This window comes from Carassius carassius, chromosome 8 (genome assembly GCF_963082965.1).
Source record: "Carassius carassius chromosome 8, fCarCar2.1, whole genome shotgun sequence".
In the NCBI taxonomy this organism is placed as follows: Eukaryota; Metazoa; Chordata; class Actinopteri; order Cypriniformes; family Cyprinidae; genus Carassius; species Carassius carassius.
Window position 1 is genome coordinate 12287199 of NC_081762.1, and position 22309 is coordinate 12309507.

The following is a 22309-nucleotide window of genomic DNA, read 5'->3' on the forward strand; positions in this document are numbered from 1 at the left end:
AGTGCATCCCTAATTGTTATGATTTCTAAATTCACTTGTAGCATTTGCATGAATTTATTTTAGTTTTCTAATATTTGTAAAATTGAATTAACAAAATAGTGCAGAATTTTAATACCTGATATTTTTCGCTTATATAAAAATGTGTAGTATGACTACATTTTATTTTTTCGTTTTCAAATATCTGTATTCATGTTTTCTTTAGGGATGCACCGGTCGACCGGCCATAAATCGCAACCAGCCGGTTTTTGCTTAAAATACGCGATTTTGGTTTTTGGTCTTTTTTCGGACGATTTTTCCGGAAGTGCGCCCGCGTGCACAGACTTCATTGTAATCGTTCGTTATGTCATTTGTGTGGAAGTATTTCGAAATCTGTGCATAGGACACGGGCAGCCGATCAGCACTGGAAATGCAGAGCTTCATGTCTGTCTAAGGCACAGATAGCAGGAAGCAATCAGCCGTTGGTGTACTGGTGCACAAATAAGAGTCCCTTTTCTGTGCACACTAGAGCTGCGCGAGCATATACTGTAACGGTCCTCACCCTGAACACGAGTAGACCTTGAAGAGATGTTCAGATCAACTTCTCACGTGTTGGATGAGAAACGAAACGGACTAAACTGACAAAACTTTTTTTTTCTTTTGTAAATTAGAACTTGCATACACGTTTGAAAAGCCAGAAGTAAACGACAGTTCTGTATAGGATGATTATTTTTATTTTACCTTAAAATTACATTGACTTAATTTGATTTAAAAATCACCTGCTGTAGCACACTGAGAAAAAATGTTTCATTCATCCAATTAAAAATTTTTAGGGTAATGATTCACATCTATATTTTTTAACTTGAGACAATAGTTATTTATTTTTCATTGGCTCAAGTTAAAAAAATATAGATGTGAATCATTACCCTAATTTTTTTTTTTTTATTGGATGAATGAAAACACTTTGCATCTTTTTATTCGCACCAACAATAATTGATTTTAACATTTTGGAATAATCTATTTATATAGCATACTTTAATTTATTCTGTAAATAAAGACACTGGTAAAGACCTTTTTTTAATTTAAAACCAAATTTAAAAACTAAAATACTGAATGCTGATTAAGAAACATCTTATTGAATGTGTGTTGATTGTGTTGTTTGGACTGTAGAACTATGCAGTTATTGCCTTTAATTTCACATGGTTACAGTTAATCTTTAAATTTAAGGCCAGTTCTCTGTAGTTTCAACCCAATTCAAAAACAAAAGCTAAATGCTGATGTCTGTACCATCTATGTTTGTATTGAATGTAGGCTACTTACTGTGCAGTTACTGCCGTTAATTTCAGATGGTTGCAGTTATTGTTTTCAATAGCCAATTGGCCTATTAAATACCAAATAAACATCTTGTTTATGCACACTTTCCTCTTTCTTGTTTGTTGCTTTAAAAAAAAAAAAATCTGTATCGGAATCGGCCAGTTTGTTTGTAAAAAATCGGTATCGGAATCGGCCATGAAAAATCATGATCGGTGCATCCCTAGTTTTCTTGTGGTTTAATTATCTTAAATGTCTTTTTGCAGCATTTGTTTTGTAGCATTTAATTTCATAGTGAATTAAAGACAGTAAAGGCTATGTTTTGTTTTGATATAGCATTGTCCTACATGTTTCTTAACCATATGGTTTAAGCAATACAGTATTATATCCAGCTTTGTTCATTTGTTTACTGAAAACCTTGAATATAGGTTGGTTTGTTGGTCCTTTAGTATGTGGCCCAATTTGCCCGGTCAACTCTAGCAATCCAACTAAGCTCATCCATGTGCCACTGTAACCCCAATGCCTTCGCAAAGCTCTAATCCATAACGCAACTTTGCCTGTATGTGAAAGAGCAGCATGATATTTCATCTGCTGCATGCATTGAGAAAATGCCCTGCACTTTATTATCATACCAGAATCCATCGATTCTCCTAGTTGATTGATAGATGAAGTGAAACAACAGATGTTTTTGCCCAAGATGAGACTGAGGCCACTTCAAGTGAAGGTGTTGCTGTTCCTAGAACAGAAATTGTAGGTTGTAACAAGACCGTGTGCTCTAGTTTGTGGATTAGCCCCATATAATGGGATCAGAAATCACCACCTGCTGCTTTCTCCTGCAGCCTGCATCCCTCGTTTACTTTTATACGCTCTAAACGTTTTCTCTCCATCAAGACACAGACCAGATGGTTGCCTACGTCAATGAAACATCACTTTACCCTGCAATTAGGCCAGGAATTGCAGGGTACCTCACAATACTATATAAATCACGATACATGGCTTACGATAATGATAATATCACGATACAGCGATTCTGCAATCATAGATATATTGCTAGACAATTCTATAATCATACATCACAATATCTGTCTAACTATGAAAACAAAATGCCTGTGAAAAGATTAAGTGCAAGTTTTCTCTCTTTATTCAAGCCAAACTGTCAGAAAACAGCACAAAGATTCTAAATTACTCGTGTATTCTTGTACTTATTAAAAGCTTACACTTTTCTTTGTGTGTAAACCAACACATTTAACTGCTTATCAATTATATAGCCTATATATAAATCTGGTACATTTCAAAATTTACCTGGAGTGCTTTCTCAACCTTTCCTCTCATCAGAAAAACAAAGCCCCACACACGACATGCAGGAAAAAAAGTTTGCACACTCAGGTTTGTTTTTTCAAATGTAGAAGCGCAGCAAGCACACACACTGCACACTTTTGCACCACATTACGGCTCTGAGGTTTTGTTTAGTTGTCCATGCCATAGGTGCAGATTTACATTTTTGCCCACTGCATAACGTGCACTTGTAATATCTGAGAGAGAGGGAGAGCATCTCACTCATATGAGGAAAATCCACCTGCGATCTGAGCGGAGAGGTTAGGCTACTCATGGACTGAATAAGCGCTCTGCAGCCTATGGACATATATATATATATACACACACACACGCACATATACAGGGCTTGACATTAGCACCCGCCCACCATTTTGCTCATGGCGGGTAACACAGTGACTCCAACTAGCCACTTTGGCGGGTTGAATAATTGTAGTGATTTTAAAAAGCATCTGAAATAAGTCATATTGCAGTGTGACACTACAACTCCCATGAGTATTACATGCACACTAGTGATGTACGGGTCAGGGTTTTTTTTTTTTTACAACCTGCAGGTCCTGCTTTTTTTAAATTATCTGGCCCGCCCCGCAAATAAAGTAAAATGTCCTTAACCCGCCCCAACCCAACCCGCAGGTTATGAGGCGGCCTATCAAACTGCCCAGTTATTTCACTTCAGCACCACATTTCACACAGGCGCGCTCAAATGAGGATTAGCGCATGTAGCCAGTGAAGACTCCATCCTTAAACAGACGCACATCGTCTGCAGATATAAGGGATTTCATTGCACTTTAACAAGTAATCTGAATGGCCTATATATGTGCAATATTTTAAACAAGCCCTCACTAACTGAATTTAATGCCACAGTTATGTTAGAATGCATCTCATTCTTGTTTCTGTGGCGGTGCGTTGCGCTCTTCATGAGGCGCGTGGTCCGGAGCGCTGTATGACTGATGCATCAGTTCAATTGAACTTTACTCCAAATATATGAACTTACCTGTTTTGAATAGCCTACTTTATATTTAACGTGTTTATGTCCAATATTAGAGTTCAACTATATGAATTAGCTGTTTTAAATACAGTATTTTTATATTTAACGTTAGTTTATCAGTATGTTAGAAAGATATTTTTCCAATTATTGGTGATTCCGTAGGCTCTCTTTCGCACACTTGCGCGGTTTAAAACACCAAATAGTTATGCTATGACAAGAACAAAGAGTCTGGCTCTTGCTCCACCAATGCACGATAATATCGTGTATCGTCGAACTGATCTGATTTGTAAAATGACCATATCAGCCAACACTACAACATATATGGATTTTGTTTTTTTTGTTTTTAATGATCCGCCCAAACCTGCCCCGCAAATAAAGTGACAATTTTTTTACCCGACCCATGTGTAACCAGCGGGGTCTGTGGGTTATGAGACGACCCGTGCATCACTAATGTACACAGCGTTGCCTTGACAGCTAGTGACCGAAACGAAGAGACAGCTAGCTGCCCTGCTGGAGTTACGTCATTGGAAACCGGTGAAGCTATGTGGTGACATGTAAAAGGAAGAAGAGACAAGGGAAAACAAAAGACTTTTCAACGAAAAGTGGAAGTCAGGTCGAGAATGGCTGGTATATGATATGAGAGGATATTCACAACAACAAAAATGTGGCTAGTAAAAATGCTGTGTGGCTAGTAACTTTGGAAAACCACTAGCCACACTGGCTAGTGAGCAAAAAAGTTAATGTCAAGCCCTGTATATATTTGTCTGTTTATCATTTGGTTCCTCCTGCTTTCCCATCTTCATAAAGAACATGGTTCATGGTTGCTCAGAGCACTTTGGAAAGAAGGTGGAAATGGCACGGCCTCCTGCTCCCAGCATCTAAAAATGCATGGAAATCTATATAGAGTGCCTTATTGTAGTAATTAAAATATCTATATTTGTCGCCAGATATCGATTCTCACATGGCATGGAAAAGGACAATGATATATCACCATATCAATATATTGTCCCACCCCTACCTGCAATCTAATATCTTTCGGTTCGACTTTCAATCTGACTCTGTTGAAATAGGACAAATGGACAAGCCTTTCATTACTTTTAAGGTCTTGTTCTGTTCTCTCATCACCAATTTTAAGATTTTTGAAAAGTTTTTTTCCTGGCAATTCCCCTCCCCCTCTTCCCAAATGTCGTGGCCTCCTGAATCCCTTGAGGACAAATCCTCTTAAGGCAAAGGTTGGATGGGAATTGCGACAGCGTGAGGATTGGAACAGATCAGCCACTGAAGCGTCGAAATCACCTCCAGCTTTTATCTCTGCAGATAAGGGCCCATTTGCAGCGCCAAGGGATGAACAACTCTGGCAAGTCATCATTTTTGATGCCTATGTAAACGGATGGGTGAAAAACAGTTCATGTCAGCACAAACTTTCAAGAAAAAGCTCCCACTATATGATTCCTCTGCTATTAGTGAAACCTGACTAGCTGGCACTTAAAAAAACTTCCCTTTTGGTAGAGCGATGATTGCAACACCGCAGGAGTTCGGAGAGTGTTAGAAAACAGAGGCAATGCTCATCTCCTTAATGTTCTTAGAAAGACATTGTGACATTGTCGTGTCCAGTCCTTTGTTCCTTATCTGCTTCAGACTATTTCATGCTCGGGGTTCTCTAACCACTGGGAGGTTAATGAGCTGAAACTAAAGAACTCTTCCAGAGCTTCCTGTTGGAGAAGGGGAGGTGGGGAGGCAGGCGTGAGACTGGACAAAGCATCCCACCAACTTTCTAAGCCATTCCGCTCCACTTCAGCAGTGGCTGAAATCTGGATTAAATTAAACTTTGAACTGGCAGCTAATTTATACATCATTGTCCCTCAGGCAGCTTGAAGTTTTTAGGGCTGGGGTGGAGTTGTCTGAGCACAAAGCCCTGGCCTAACGCTGATGGAAGCCAAGCCTTTATCAGTGCAGACTCAGGGAAACATGGACCATTTGAAGTGAATGCTGTGAGAGGCGCCTGTCCCCGGCTCAGTCACATGACTAGGGTCTGTTATCTTCAATCTCATGCTGCCACATTTTGACCCGCTGTCGTAGTGTATTATGGGAATGGTGTAAAAGGAGCTTTGTGTGGTGCAAAAACCATGCCAGATCTTAGTTGCTCCTCTTTTTTGGAAGACAACGGGAAATAGTTGCTGTGATGCACTCATGCCAATAGCTTTAATTTTAAATCAGCGATTGAATACAATGGGCTTTTTATTGTAGATAAATAATTAAATAAATAAATTTATGCATTTAGCAGACACTTTTATCCAAAGCTACTTACAGTGCATTCAGGCTATCAATTTAGGGAAGTCGTGGCCTAATGGTTAGAGAGTCGGACTCCCAATCGAAAGGTTGTGAGTTCGAGTCCCGGGCCGGCAGGAATTGTAGGTGGGGGGAGTGCATGTACAGTTCTCTCTCCACCTTCAATACCACGACCTAGGTGCCCTTGAGCAAGGCATCGAACCCCCAACTGCTCCCCGGGCGCCGCAGCATAAATGGATGCCCACTGCTCCGGGTGTGTGCTCACAGTGTGTGTGTGTGTGTTCACTGCTCTGTGTGTGTGCATTTCGGATGGGTTAAACGCAGAGCACAAATTCTGAGTATGGGTCACCATACTTGGCTGAATGTCACGTCACTTTCTCTTTCTCACTTTCTCAATTTTTACCTATCATGTGTTCCTGGGGATCAAACCCCCAACCTTGCACTTGTTACCGCAACGCTCTACCACTTGAGCTACAGGAACACAGATAATATAGATAATAATATGTAAATGACAGCTTTATCTTTGTCAAGGCCTTTTCAGTTGGTATCTCGAAAAGGACATTTCCCACCTAACAAAATCAGTAAATTAAATTTCAAGGCTCAACTGTAAGGGTGTTTTTTTAATGCTTAGTTTAAGTTTAGATTTTTGCCATGTATTTTGTATATTGCTATTCATTTTAATATTTATATTCATTGAATGATTTTCTTTACATTTTACACATCACAAAGGATGCATTATATCGATCAAAGTAACAGTAAAGGCTTTAACAATATTAGAAAATATTTGCATGTCAAGAAAGTTATGTTCTTTTGAAATTTCCGTTAATGAAAGAATGCTGCAAAAATTTATCACAGTTTTCATAAAAGCATTAAGCAGCACAATGGTTTTCAACATTGATAATAATAAGAAATGTTTCTGGAGACCAAATCATGAAATTAGGAAATTCATCTCTGCCATCACATAAATAAATTACATTTTAAAATATAAAAATTGGAAACATTGTTTTTTAAATTATAATGATATGACAGTTTTACTGTATATTCAATCAAATAAATGCAGCCTTGGTGAACATAAGATACTTTTTTTTGGAAAATATAAAAAAAATCATACTAACCCCAAACATTTAAACAGTAGTATATCAGTTTTTATATTTACTTTGAAAATTGATACTGCTCAAAAATAATTCATAAGTTCATTAATACACTAGGGCTGGTCCGAATACCATTTTTTGAGCTTCGAAGCTTCGGTAGGCTAGTAATCAATACTGAATATTCGAAGCTTCTGAAGGAAGGGCTGAACATATTCTTCTCTCTAATAAAGGCAGGAATCTGTTTGTCTGTCTGTCTGTTTGCATTTATATTATGTCGAGAACCATTCATCCAATTGACTTCACCAAAGGGACTGAGTGCAGTGTTGCATTTTGGTGCAATATGGACACGTGACACATTCAGAATTAATCAACTTTTAATAAACTACAGAACAGCGCGAGCCAAAAGTGGCACGTCTCATGCGGTCAGGGCTTATTTGCTCTGAGAACGGATACTGCACTAGTGATACAAAACACACAGGTCCGTTAAGAGCAATACTTTAAATATAGTCAAATTATTATTGGGCTCGCCTACTGTACGTTTTTTTATGGCTGCCGTATTCACAAGTATTTTCCAAGCAAATTAAGTGCACGTTTTTATCATGTGTAAAATTACTGATTAACATGGAGTATAAAAGCAGCTTGTTTTTTTTCACCAACAATATACTATGCCAACCCACAGAACGAATATTCGAATAATCTAATATTCTGGTCCAGCCCTAAAATACATAATTGCTGGAAAACTGATAAACAAGATCAATAAATGTACTATTTTGCTGCAGTGCAGCATTGGCCCAAAAGGGTGAATGACCATTACATCTACTGGCCTGAAACTCTATCACTATGGCCCAGGCCAGCAGGCCATACTTATTGTTGAGCCCTGCTTCTTGACCCTGCTTGTCCGGCAGGGCTGATTACATATGCTGCAGAGATGCTCTCCCCCTGGGTTTATCTCAAGTCACCACCTGTGTTTCTAGAGACCTGGGGGATTTGCCAGACATGTTCTGGCCTGAAAGGCAGTATTCATCCATCTCATGATGATGTGCCAACAGCGAACAGCCCGAGCAAAGGTCTGCTCAGGAACATGTGTGTTTTATCCTTTGTTTCATATTCATGTGGCCACATGCGCTCCCCTTCTGCTTCTCCAGGTATTGAAGTATCAAGTGTTTGGTATGTGATTCTCTTCTTTTTTTTTACTGTTTTTTTACTAATTTCTTTAAATGACTACTACTATTTTACTTGAAATGGCTACTGCTATGTTTTGCATTATTTTAAAAATAATTACTGTTGTTCATTCAAAATGTGAAACTGCAAAATGTGTTTTTTGAACATCATTTAAACTTTGAAGTCCCACCCCCAAGTAACCTCATTTTTTGATGCTTTTGGGCTGCAAACAAGGGCAATTTTTGATAGCACTTTGAATCAGTTAAGCAATGGAAATTTGTCTCTGCATATTTAATTGGATACACTACTGGAAAAACTGACACATTTAACCTTTGCCTTATTCCTTTAAAGTATCTATTAGCCTGGGATTTCCTGCTACTTTTGTTTTCTGTCTATCTTTGAAGATTTGGCGTGTCGACTGTGTTTCTCTCAGGCATTTGAATGCTTTTCAAACAGTGATGGAGCAGAGCAGTGAGGTGCTCTTAGTGTGACTTCATGCCAGCAGGCCAGCCGGTCCAGCTCTGTTCATTCTGACTAATGCCGTTTAGCTGCTGTTCTCTCTGAGGAGCTTTCAAAATGGAACCTCTACACAGACGAAGCATCTGTTTCCTAAAACATCCACCTTGATCCTTGCGCAGCATGTTCTCTGGGCTCCTATGAGAGTACCTGCCAGCACGCTGTACTGAGCTTTCATTTCCTGCCTTGGCAGATTGTCTGTGTCAGTGCAAACCCGAGTTGTTAAAACACCTTAAAGAGCAGCAAAGATGGAAGCATGCACTTTGTCACATTGAGGTCAAATGTCAATGTTCTGCAAACCCACCAAGAAAAAGCACAGAATTTATATTTAAACAAATGTTTTAGTAAACATTTGCCCAAGTGGTTTAAAGAAAAGATCACATATAGCTACAGGAGATTTGTTTGGAGGTGGTTGAGCAATCTTTTAAAAAAAAAAAGAATTTGTGCTCTGCCCATGATAATTACATTATTGGTTATCTGTTTCACCACATAATCTGTTCATAAAGCCTATTATATATTTTGTTTTATTTTTTTTATTATAATTGTGGTCAATTACAGGCCTTTAAGTACTTTTTATGATATTCAGTATGTATCTCAGTAGATTTATATTTGATCTGAAATGGCCTTTGTAATTATTGAAGCCATTGTTTCAACCAAAGAGCCATTGTTCAATTAGTTTTTTAGAAATTAATTTAGTAACAAGTTGCCTAAGTTAAATAAGAAGGAATAATGGAATTGTATAATTTTGTATAACTTTGATTACATGACATATTATTTACAAGCATATTTTTATTAAAGTGTCTTATATATTTATGAATTATTTGTAAGTGATAGTTTAAATTCAGCATTGTTTTAAGTGAAGTGAAGTGAAGTGAAGTGACATTCAGCCAAGTATGGTGACCCATACTCAGAATTTGTGCTCTGCATTTAACCCATCCGAAATGCACACACACAGAGCAGTGAACACACACACACACTGTGAGCACACACCCGGAGCAGTGGGCAGCCATTTATGCTGCGGCGCCCGGGGAGCAGTTGGGGGTTCGATGCCTTGCTCAAGGGCACCTAAGTCGTGGTATTGAAGGTGGAGAGAGAACTGTACATGCACTCCCCCCACCCACAATTCCTGCCGGCCCGGGACTTGAACTCACAACCTTTCGATTGGGAGTCCGACTCTCTAACCATTAGGCCACGACTTCCCACAAGTTTAAGCTGATTAACTGAACAGTCACTTTTAAAGAACCAATTTTCTTAACTTACTCTAATGGCTTAAATAAGGGAAATAATTGAAATGTATTTTTAAAGCACTTAAAAAGCACATTTAAATCACTTTGCAGTTTTGCAATATTTGTACATATTTAAATCAGTGAGAAGTGCCCTTATTAATTATGAAAGAAATGACTGCCATTGTGTTCATATTTATTTCATGCTATCAAATAACATTGTGGTCTTGAATACATTTTGTAGTTTCTCTAAACCTTTCATATATGGCCTTAAAGTAACAGTACAATACACTACCTGGGTATAATATAATGGTTCATATGAAAGGTAAATCAATTATGTGAACTGGTAGTAAAGGTGAGAGTTTAGCATGTCTGAGAATGCTTAAGAACAGAGAGAAGTGGATAGACAACATTTTATTTATTTATTTATTTATTTATTTTTGCACATTAAACGTCATGAGATAAAAAGTAATGTTGTCTTGAAGATACGTCGAGATTTTCCCCTGGAGGCATAAAGTGATTTTTTTTTTTTCATCAGTCACTGATACTTGATTTGTATTCATCCTTCATATTAGGAAGAACTGCAAAAGCATGATAGGTGTTTTATAAAATCAAATGTAAAATCAAATCCCTGCAAGGTTGACACACTTGTCCCATTTCTTCTTTAACCAAAGGGGACAGAACTACTTTGCAGCTACAAATCCATAACTTTATCTGCTTTGACTGTAACTGCTAATCTTTATTCAAAACATGACTGGGAGGGTAAAGCCTATTTCCCAGCATATAGCATTTCATGGCTCACAAAAAAAAATTCTTGGGTTTCTAGTGAGTATCAAAAGCAGTTTAACTGGGTCGAGGAATCACCGGGCAGGCACTATCCTCTGTGGAGTCATAAGAAGCCTTGGAGATGAGAGCAAAACCATGACTGCAATCTTGGATTAGAAAATCCTTTAAAATACAGTTTAAGAGTTAATTATTGAAATGTGCATTTCTTAAATCTACTGGCAAACTGGAGGTCATTGAACAAAGGTGACATGGATATTTGCTTGGAACAGATATGACCCTGGAGTGAATATTGTCGGTCGTGATGTTGTATTATGCGTTATTATAGATCAAATGATATTCTAGAGCATGTACACCTTTGGGCAAACTGCCAGTTGTTTCTGTTTGGCCTGGAAACCATGAAATTGTTATTCATCCTCTCAAGGGAGCAAGACAGGAAGTCATAGTTGCAGTATGATGTGTCTGGAGGAAAACACTAGTTCTTTTTTTATTTGCATAGCTGAGATCATTAATTCAAGTTGAGATAACAAATTTCAAGTAAAAATGTTATATTTAATTTATTAATATGTTATAAGTTTACACACTATTTTCCTGACATGGACTACAAGAGCTTTAAAAGCTTTAAATTAGGGGTGTGCGATAAATAAAAATGATATTCTAATTTCGCAAAAAAAAAAAAAAAAAAAGCCGTTCACATCGCGCCTAAAAACGCGTGGAAAACGCTAGGCGTGCAGCTTTCTCCGTCTTTCCAAAGCGCTCGGGCAGAAGCGGTCCTGAGACGTCTGCCGTTGCTAAGCAACAATGTTGCGCTCTCTCCATGAAGACGGAAATTTCAGCAAAGTATAAATGGATTTGCAGCTCTGAAAATCGCTTTTAGTAGCTCTGCTACTAAATTTATTTCAAAATGGCAATCCATATACAGCTATGATCAGCTGTTCCTTCATCTTGGCTGAGCTTTCAACGTTGCTACGGGAAAGGATGAAGCTGAATATTAGTTCTTGTCACATACCTGCACATATCTGAAAAGTTGAGATGTTTTTAACTCGATGTGGTGCGGACGCGCCTGGAAAGAATGGGCGCGTCACACCACGTGCGCATCACGACCGCGTCCCTTCCATTATGAGCGCGCATACCGATAGATTGGAAATAATGAACTTGAGCATGCAAAAGACGGCCCCTAAGAGCTGCGGTCTTCTAGAGTACTTCAAATATGCCGTGGAGAATCACAGAAAGTGACCGAATTCAAGAACATTGATGCGACATCTCACAAGCAACGAATAAACACAGCTAACTTGGAGAATGCTGTGAAAACTCCTATTCTCGTGTCCGCCCTAGACCCTCAGCCCAAACATCTAAGGTTTCTCGATGAAAACATGAGAGAAGTAAGAAAAAAAAACTTTTTTGAACATTTTTTCAGCTACAAAACACGATGTGTAATGTTCAAGCTTATTGTGTGTAAGCTTGTTCAAAATGACGTAAACAATAAATGTTGCTGAAAAATAACGTCGGTCTCATTAAACTTAATTTAAATAAACGAATATTCGAATATTCGTTTTTTTGTGAGCTCAAATATTCGAATGTGATATTTGCGGAAAACGCCCATCCCTACTTTAAATGCAAAAGCTTTCATGCAGTAATCATGCAGTCTTTAATGTGAAGTGGTAGCAGAATGCTGTCAAATATTATCAGAATGTTTTTACATATTTGCCCAGCCACAGGTTTGGGATTGGGTATTTATGGCCCTGGTCAGTTTCAGGGGCCGGCATCTCTCTGGCCTGGCTTAACTGGCTGTCTGGCTCTTTATGAGGTGGAAGGCCAGGTTACAGCAGAGAAGGTGGCCAAGAAGCCATATATAAGCTTGCACATGAAAGCTTTAGCTATGACCTGCCTAAAACTACTGCTGTTTATATGACTATATTTTAGGGCTGGGCGATATATTTTGCTTTATCTCGATATACGATATATCTCTATCTTTACAGGAAAAATAACCCCCCAAAAACTACTTCAAAAACAAATATGCCAAATATTACATGTTTGGGGCCCTATGAAATGTTTTATTTTTTTCTTCACCATATGTTTTATTGTTACCTAATTCTGTGTTTTAGCATGTGTAATTATTTAAATGCATAAAAACAACTTAATGTTTTTTTTTTCTTCTTAAAATAGCCTTATGTTAAATGTTTTTTCCCCTCTGAAATTCTGTGTATTAAAATTTTTCTGGTTATCAAATGAAGGCATAAAACATTCATTTAATTTATCTTTTAATTATTGAAAATTAAGCAAACTTTATTTTTCTGTAAACAAAGGGGACTTACTATTAAAAATAAAACATGGAAGAAATGTTGTGTGACTATTCCTTAAATTATGTTGGTTTCATTTTAATAGTGGTAGTAGGTTATGAACATACTGCTGAACAATAGTAATAGATTTCTGGCAAATACTTTTATTTTGACGGGTTTACCTTTACAGTTCTGTGTATGTGATACTACAGTCTATGATGTGATATGACGCTAGCATCACACGCACTTCAGTGTGTGTGTAATAAACACACTGCGCCATTCATTAAAACAGACACGCAGAACATGCATAATTCATATTTAAATAGACTTTTCCGGCTTAATATTTACATATATTAGTCCATATCATGATTTGATGTTGAGTACAATGACCTACTTTTGATTAATTCATTCAAAATTTGACAAATTCCGTGACATTCCTTGTTAAACTGTAAATTCCATTTTATGACTGGATTCCGCGATTCCGTCCACGTTTTCTGGATGGTGGAAATCATAGTGCTCTACAGTAGACATCTGCCTGCTGTTCGTACGACGCCTTAAAACCAAGGTATCTCCATATAATGGAGCCAGTTGTCCTTTTTTTTTTGAGTAGTTCTCTAGCCTCCGGTCTGGATGCGTACACCGCCATGTTCAATGAGACAACACGCGAGGGGATGGGGAACAAAATCAAGGAGGCACAGCACAGAGAAGACAAACAAGCAAAGTGGCGGAATCAGAATATAAACAATATATCAATATATACGATATGTCAAAATCCATATCGTGTTTAAAAAATATCTTGATATATTTTAAATATCGAGATATCGCCCACCCCTACTATATTTGATGCATAACATTGGTTTGATCTTTTTGGTGCACTTTAAAGTATACTTTTTTCATAGAAAGTCCATTAGACCTTTAAGTTTTGCATAAGGTCTGGCGGAGTGCTTCCTCTGTTGATTGCAGAAGTTGTTGCCCCTGCAGCTACAGCAAGGAGACCCTTCGTATCCTTACATGGGGCACTAGCCCAGGAATGTGGCGCCGGCCTGTGTATGTCAAACAGCCGTTTGTTTTGGAATCTTAGAGCATATTAATCTGTCCTGGGCCAGTGCACTTGCTTCCCTGCCCAACATGCTTTCGCGAGCACTTTTGACTATAAGAGTGCGAGTTGCGGACAAATGACTGCCAGTGTAGACCAAAGACACTCAACCTGCTGAGAACTTCAGTTCCCCTGTTTACATTTACCACTCTGGATCCCAGATTCATTAGTGATAAATGGGCTCTTTTTCAGCTTTCTCAGCAGCAGCTGTCTCCGTTTTCTATTTGTTTTTTAAAAAAAATGCTGGAATCTGCATGAGGACAGGCCTTGAAATATTGCATGAAGGACTATAAACTTCATCGTAGAGACTTTCTTTGTGTGAAATGAAGAGCTTGGAATGAATCCGTGGAGAGGTTCTTTGTGAACTTTCTTTTTGATTAATACAGTCACCTGGGGTGCACAGAGCTGTGGAGGCTTATATGTTGGAGGTCTACGGTTGATTCTTCATTGTGTGTTGTTAGACTGAGGATTAGAGTTCAATGAGCACTTCCCTAAAACTTCTAGACATTTATGTAGCTCCTATCCCTTGGATCAGTCAAAGTCAGCTTCAAAGCAATTCTTAACCCTCCCCGTGGAGAAAAAGGAAAGGCCTCATGAATCTCAAAAGACCGATGAGGAGATTCTGGTTTGTAGATCAGTCTCCTCATGGCATGTGAATGATGTCACCTCAAAAACGTTCCTCCTGGACGTGTTCCAGGCCCGCTTGGGTTTGGGCTTGACTGTGATTGGTTTCCACTTTCTGGAGAAGCTCCCCCTCTACTCGTTTTCCTGTTAATTAGTTCTTGATTATGAACCTTAGGAAGGCACTGAAACCTCAAGCACAGATGGACAGAGAGATAAAACCCCTACTGCTTGTATGTTGTTCTTCCACAGTGCAGCATTTCCTGAATAAATCGCTGCATGAAAAGTCCCTTTTGACTGTTTGATTATCTATATGTGTAACTTCCAGGTCTGTCTTTGTGTTGATACAGCTTCAGATATCTCTAATGGGTGGCTGATGTGTTGCTGGTGTCTTTGAAGATACAACAGTGGACCATTGTTGCTAAGTCTTTTACATTCAATACGTTTGATTGTTGACTCTCTATTATGGATTAGCACAAGTAATTGGAAGTGACAACAGTGATCATGAAAACACCAAAATGTGTTACATTTTGTAAAGCATTTTTTATTCAGCCTAAAAACTAGTCAATGATCGGTGACTTTTTGGATGGTACATTGTGGTTTTAGTTTGCATTGGAACAGCTGTTGAATTGGGGAACTGTGTACTTCTCTGTATGCTAGACACATACAATATGCCCTTTGAGTTGATAGAACAGGAACACTGTGGCCTGTTTGTTGTTACACTGCCAAAAAATAGTGTGTCTTGTTTTTTCCAAAAAATACATTCTCTGAAAACAAGTTAGATTTTACTTGAACTGATACAATTTATAAAAGTCCTTTTTTTTTATTTGATACAAATTTAAAATAAAAAATATACAAATATTTTTGATAAAATGTGGAATGTTATTTCTATTTATTTTTAGTTTTATAAAAATGTATAATGAAGTAAATTCTGACTTTTTCTGAAAATAAACATTTATTTTTGCTTTTTTTGTCTTTGTTTAAAGCATAATTGTTACTAAATTGCTACCATTGAGAAATTTAGGGTCAGTATGATATTTATTTACCTTTAAAGAAGTGAATACTACTTATTCAGCAAGGATGCATTCAATTTATCAAAATTTAGAGCAAAGATTTTTACATAATTACTAAATTACTACATTGTTTAAAAAAAAAAAATCTTGAGCCGCAAACTAGCATATTAAACTGATTTCTGAATGATCATGTGACACTGAAAACTGAAGTAATGACTGCTGAAAATTCAGCTTTGTCACAGGAATAAATTACATTTCAAAACATATTAAGTAAACTAGTGCTGCACGATAAATTGCATGCGAAATTTAATGCGCATCTTGTCAGGAAAGCTGATTCTGTAATAAGCCGTAAATCTCCATCACGTGCATGCAAAGCCGTTGTTCACTGACAAGATGTGCAAAACATGCACAAAAATTGATCATTCTTTTGTGCAGCTTGTCAGTGAACAACGGCTCTGTGTAGTAAATGCTGCTCCATGCGAAAGCATGCACGTGATGGAGATTTACCGCTGGTTACAGAACCGGCTTTACTGACAAGATACCCAATATATATTTCATGCAATTTATCATGCAGCCCTAAAGAAAACCGTTATTTTAAATTGCTAATATTTCACAATATTACAGTAATTTTCTGTGTTTGTATTCAAATAAGTGCAGCCTTGGTGAGCAAAAGCGACTTTCAGAAACATTTGAAAAATCTTACCGTATCCAAATTTTTGAAAGGTAGTGTATGTTTAAAACAAAATAATTTAACTGTACCATAAGTGGAACTTTTCTAACACAGAAAGTGTTGGCTTATTTATCTCTCAAGTATTCAAGCGGTCCAAATAAACATCTCTTATCTCCCATACAGAAATTGCTTCTTTTACTGTTTTTGGGCCATGACATGAGAGCCGTTGCCAACAAGTCGTGATTAATCCTCAAATTCTGTTATAAACACACCCTGACTGATGGACCGGGTGCTGCACTAGACTTCAGTACTGATTGTGGTGTAGCTCTGTTGCTCACTGTTTTTTTAAGATAGATAAACTAACAGGCTACATCACATTGGACACTTCTTTTGAGATATATGCATCATCCTCAGTCAATTCTGCTAACATGCAGTGGGGGACAGCCGGACCAAATAAAGCTCTGCCACGTTTGTCCTTCTCTCCATTTCCCCACCTGATTTAACAATGACATGGCTTAAGCATATGTCAGACAGTGGGAACTTGCCTTCCCGAGGTTGCTAGGCATAGATGTGCAGTCTGACAGGCTTTTAGCGATGTAACCTGAAGGCAGCACATTGTCCTTAGCAGCAGTAATCTCGCTTCCCTACGTCCCCATCCCCTCCCTCCATCACTCTTTTTTATTTATTTATTATTTTGTTTATAGTCACTGTCCTCTCGCTCGTCCCTCCCTGGTTTCTCCATCTCTGTATTTTACTCCCAGCCTCACTATGGAAACGGAGCAGCCTCCTGCTGGTTGCCTGTTCATTAGAGACTGACAAAAGTAAATGCTGTTTCATAACCGGGGCCACAAACTGCTGGCCCCTTCATTACTGCTGATTCCCTGCCTGACTAGGCCACTCTCTAGCGCTCATTACTGCCCCTCAGTCACTGTCCTCGCTGATGAACTTATTTGCACTTGGTACATGACAACATTTCCAGAGCAGGACAAAGTCACCGACAAGAAATGTGTGTCAGTTAGGGATGTGCAAAAATACGTATTAGGGACAAACACTAGTCGACTAATCAGTCTTAAGGACGTCCTGTGTAATCAGGCCAGTAAATATGGCCCCAATCTTGTATTCTGTTTTTTCTTAACATGTAGCAATCATGGTAGGATGCTCAAAACAACAAAATATATGTATTTTGTATATATGAATACTATATATAGAACATGGATGGAAAAGCAGAATTCAAAACTATATTCATATCATATATAAACTTAAACTTTAAAGTCTTCACACCAACCCGTTAAAATAAAAGTTTGATTTTGAATAAAAAGTTTGAAGAAACTGTGACAGAAATATATTACTTAATGTATATACTACTACTACTACTACTACTAATACAATTATTAAAACATTTCTTAAGGAAATATTTACCAGACAAATTATTTACCAGAATTTATTTACCAGAAAAATGTACATACATAAAACAGTATTTAAAAAAAAAAATATATATATATATATTAATAATATTCGTTTATTTTATTAAATCATTTAGGTGTTTTTTTTTCAGAAAAAAAAATATCTCTTAATAAATTGCTGTTAAATTGTGTAGGTTTCATGATTTCAAAATTTTATTTAACCATTAAAACAGAGTCTGAAAAAAGTAAAAATGGAATCCAATTTTTATATATATATATTGTGAATAATAATAATAATTTATTATTATTATATTAGTAAATATACATATATATATATATATATATATATATATATATATATCTTGCACAAATTTTTAAAGACAAAAATAAAGAAAAAAATATATTTTTAAATATCTTTTTTTGTAGTGTTTTGCTTTGTGGTTTCATAAGGTGTTGTAGAGTGGCCTGGTTTTTTTTCTAGGTGGTTGTTTACTTGGTGGTTGCGTCCACCTCCAAGTTTCTGATATTGTTGTCCCAAAGGCTTGGGTCCTTTCTTCTTTGTAAGTAAATGCAACTTTTGCAAAACTATTTTTAGGTATCATTTGTACATTTTCCATGCTGATAAGTGAATGTAAATACACAACACAAGCACAAAAGTATCTTATCGATCTGGTGCATTTTTATTTTTCAAAATAAACACTAATCGTTCAAGAGCACTCAAGTAAAATGCATTACTTCAAAAGGTTTTGAAAGCATCTTAACAGCTCTGTGGTCTATTTATTGTCCCAAGCCAGAAATAAAAACACATTAGACACCTCGTTGCAGAACTTTGACTAGAATCCCATTGACAAAAAGAATTGACTCAAGATATCGAGCACTGCTGATGCGCCTGTGTGTGTGTGGCCCAGATAATTGTGCTCTTTGTACTTTGCATTTCAATCAGCAGAGAAAGAATTTGACCAAATCAACAGCACTGTCGTGTGGGCCGGCCAAGTGAATTGTCTACCAAGAGAATAGCAATGCTGGGTTAGAAAGGTTAAGATAAAGTTGCTTTGAACAAATTCCTCTTTGATCAGGACTTTGAATTGAATGCTTTTCTGTGGGAAGTCACTGCCCCTTTTGAATGAGCTGGTTATTGTTCTGTTTCATCATTGTGTTCATTCACCGTCCTCTGTACGGCTCTACCTCTTTGTGAGAGATGGCCTAAGATACTAGATCTCGCAAACATGAATACACATCATTACGTTTTATATAGGGCTGCAACTAACGATTATTTTGATAATCGATTAATCTGTCGATTATTTTTACGATTAATCGATTAATCGGTTTATGTACTTATATTTTAGTTTTTCCCATTTTTTCCCCAAGTAAATTATTAATAAATGGTCTTTATCATTCAGCATAGATTTAAGAGATTTTAACCATTTTGCACTGTCATATCCTCATCAAAAATATACCTGGAGTTGTTTTATTATGTTAGTAATCCTTTGTCGAACTCTTCTGCAATCAGAACACTGACCCATACTCTAGCAAATTTCACAAGGAGATTTCAAATAATGTTTTCACCATGGCAGTCCTTAGAGCTCCTAAAGTAGTTTAACATCCCGAACAAAGCTTATTAAGGAATCTTTCAGAACATATTTTCACGAAGAATAAGGATAAAACAGAATAAAATTGCAGTGCATTGTATTTTAATATATACTGGGAAAAAGCTTTATAGCTTTTGCTGTGAAATTGTAAACAATCCTTCAAAAAAAGTGCCAATGGCATGAAACCTGAATGGAACTCACAATTTAAAGTAAAATCCATCAGAAGGTTGTCCAGAAAAAAAAAATAGGACACACACAGAAAAACCTGCTGTGTGAAAAAGAGCAGTGAATAATACTTAGAAAAAAAAGTGCATTTCAAATATCTACATTTACCTCTCTCATTCAGTCATAATTAGGCTGCACGACTGAATTTTGAACTGGTAAACGACAAACTGATCACAGAACATGTTTGTAAAGCTTTAAATGTTAACTGTTAAAAAGCAATGTTATCAGCTTTTACGACTAAACATTTGCAAACAACATTGTACTGGAGAATCTGCACAAATGAAAGTCTTAGGGGCCATTCACAAATCGCGCCTAAAAACGCGTGGAAAACGCTAGGCGCACCGCTTTCTCCTTCTTTCCAAAGCGCTCGCGCAGAAGCGCCCCTGAGGCGTCTGCCTTTGATAAGCAACCATGACGTGCCCTCTCCTTGAAGACGCGGAAATTTCAGCAAAGGATAAATGGATTTGCAGCTCAAAAATCGCTTGCAGTAGCTCTGCTACTAAATTTATTTCAAAATGGAAATCCATATACAACTATGATCAGCTGTTCCTTTCATCTTGACTGAGCTTTTAACGTTGTTACGGGAAAGGATGAAGCTGATTGGTTAGTTCTTGTCACATGACCCGCGGTGCGGTTGCTGCATTCTGAAAAGTTGAAATGTTTTTAACTCGATGCGGTGCGGTGTTGGAAATAACGAACTTGAGCGCGCAAAAGACGCGATATGTGAACGTCCCCTTAAACAGTGCAGTAGTGCAGAGTTTACAGGTTACTCTTCTTTTTTAAAGGCTCAATGTAAAGTACTCCCACATCACGCTGAATGCTGCAGACATAGACATCATATGATGTCTATGGCTGCAGAGACGCTGTTCGGGAAGCACGTGACATAAAACAAGGCCAGCTATTGGCTATTCGCTACTTCTCCTGTTGTACTGGCTGAGTAAAACCTCCGGTGGCTCATTACTGCCACACTTTGGTCACCGCAGATTTGAAATATGCACGAAATGAGCCGCTTACGGCAAATAAAAGTTATTTAGCAACGAATCGATGACTAAATTAGTTGACAACTATTTTAATAATCGATTTTAATCGATTAAATCGATTCGTTGTTTCAGCTCTAGTTTTATACACATTCATTAACAACAAATTTCCACAAAAATGTTTTCGGTAGGAAAACAGTTTTCTCAGTGTGCTTTTGTCTATTTCTTCTGTGAAAAGATGAAGAAAAAAAAATCAATATACATGTTATTTCACAGTTCTTAAAACAAAGAAAGCAATATGTGTGCCACAGACTCTCTGTGCCTTATTCCCGGGCCCTGTAGTGTGATTTATGGTGACCACATTTTGGGCCCTTTTCTAGGCCGCATCAGTATGGAGAGACGGTCACAGCCAGGCTTGTACTGACGCTCAATGCTGGTTGCCACAGTGCTGGTAAACCACTCCACAAAGACCAGATAACACAAAGGAACACTATTAGCACTACCACAAAAACCTCTATAGATAGTTAACACACATTCATTCAGATTATATTGTCACTTGATAGTGTATCCTAATCTGTGCTATTCAAATTTGACATCGGGGTGTTTCAGACTGAATTTAAATTAATTTAATTTCTTATCATTATCATAATTATAAAATATTTTCATATTTTAATGTTTCACTTCAGGTTTAGGGGGTTTGTGGCATCAAAAATTCTACCATGATCTGTCTTGGGACTATCTCTCTCCATAATCTCCATAACTGTGTAGCAGACACCTCCAAATGCTCTTTAAACTGAATAAACTGTGCTTCATTACACCGCTTATCTGGAAATATATTCCCGATTACAGCATTCATTTGATGAATAACTGCTGCCATGATTACTAGAATATGCACACAAATGCTAATTCACTCTTAATAAAATCCTGTTCAATAGTGCAGAGTTAATTGCACTTTGCAAATGAGTGAGTTTTGTGAATGGGGAACAATGTATGAATAACCTAATTGGCATAGAATGTGAGAGTGTTTGTATTGAAAAGAATGACAATTACATCATTTAAATAAACGCTTATGCACATACGGTTAATGTTTCTTGCACTTAAATACTCCCAGAACTATTTAGTAAATTTGCTCCTTTGTAGGTGATGCAGCTGGGCTCCTGAGAATGAACCTGTTGTTGGAAGGTTTCTGCAGTGCTTTAAAATGTCATAATGTGGCTCTATAGAAACAGCTGAGTCTGCAGTTCATTCTGAATGCTCGGTTGTGGAGCGAATATTACTTGTAGCTGCTGGGCTTACGTCTGCGCCGAGTCTTTGATGAGAAGGTTAGGCTGTGTATAATACATGTTAAGGCAGAAAATATTGACTTTCAGATTTCAGCAGTAAGCAGTGGAAACAGGGAATACTCATTCATCGTGTGGCAAGATGGGCAGTTTACTAGTTTCAAACACATTACTGAAAAAAAAAAATCGATTTCATAGCCTCTGGTCCTTTGAGTTTAGGGGTTTGAGACCACGAAAGCTGAAAACACTTTCTGTCTTAATCTCCATTTTTACGACTTCTTTTTTACTTAAACCTCTGCAGATAGCGGTCTCTGCGGCCAAATCCACCTCCTTGACCGATGACTTATACCTGGAGGAGGCCGGGTCAGGAGGCTACCCTGAAGATGACGATGACTTCACTTCTGGATCAGGATCAGGTAAGAAGTGCCTCATCGATTCTAGGTGCACGATCTGATCCTGTCATGTTGGATATTGCAGTTGAAGCAC

The 22309-nt window shown here is 37.6% G+C and overlaps 1 protein-coding gene across 1 annotated transcript in view; it reads left to right on the top strand.

The window, feature by feature from the left end:
- sdc2 (syndecan 2) overlaps positions 1 to 22309 on the top strand; it is a 36421-nt gene that overhangs the window by 10424 nt on the left and 3688 nt on the right. The window contains exon 2 of the mRNA XM_059556207.1: positions 22125 to 22239. Coding sequence (XP_059412190.1) covers positions 22125 to 22239 — 115 coding nt within the window. The remainder of the gene's footprint in view (positions 1 to 22124; positions 22240 to 22309) is intronic.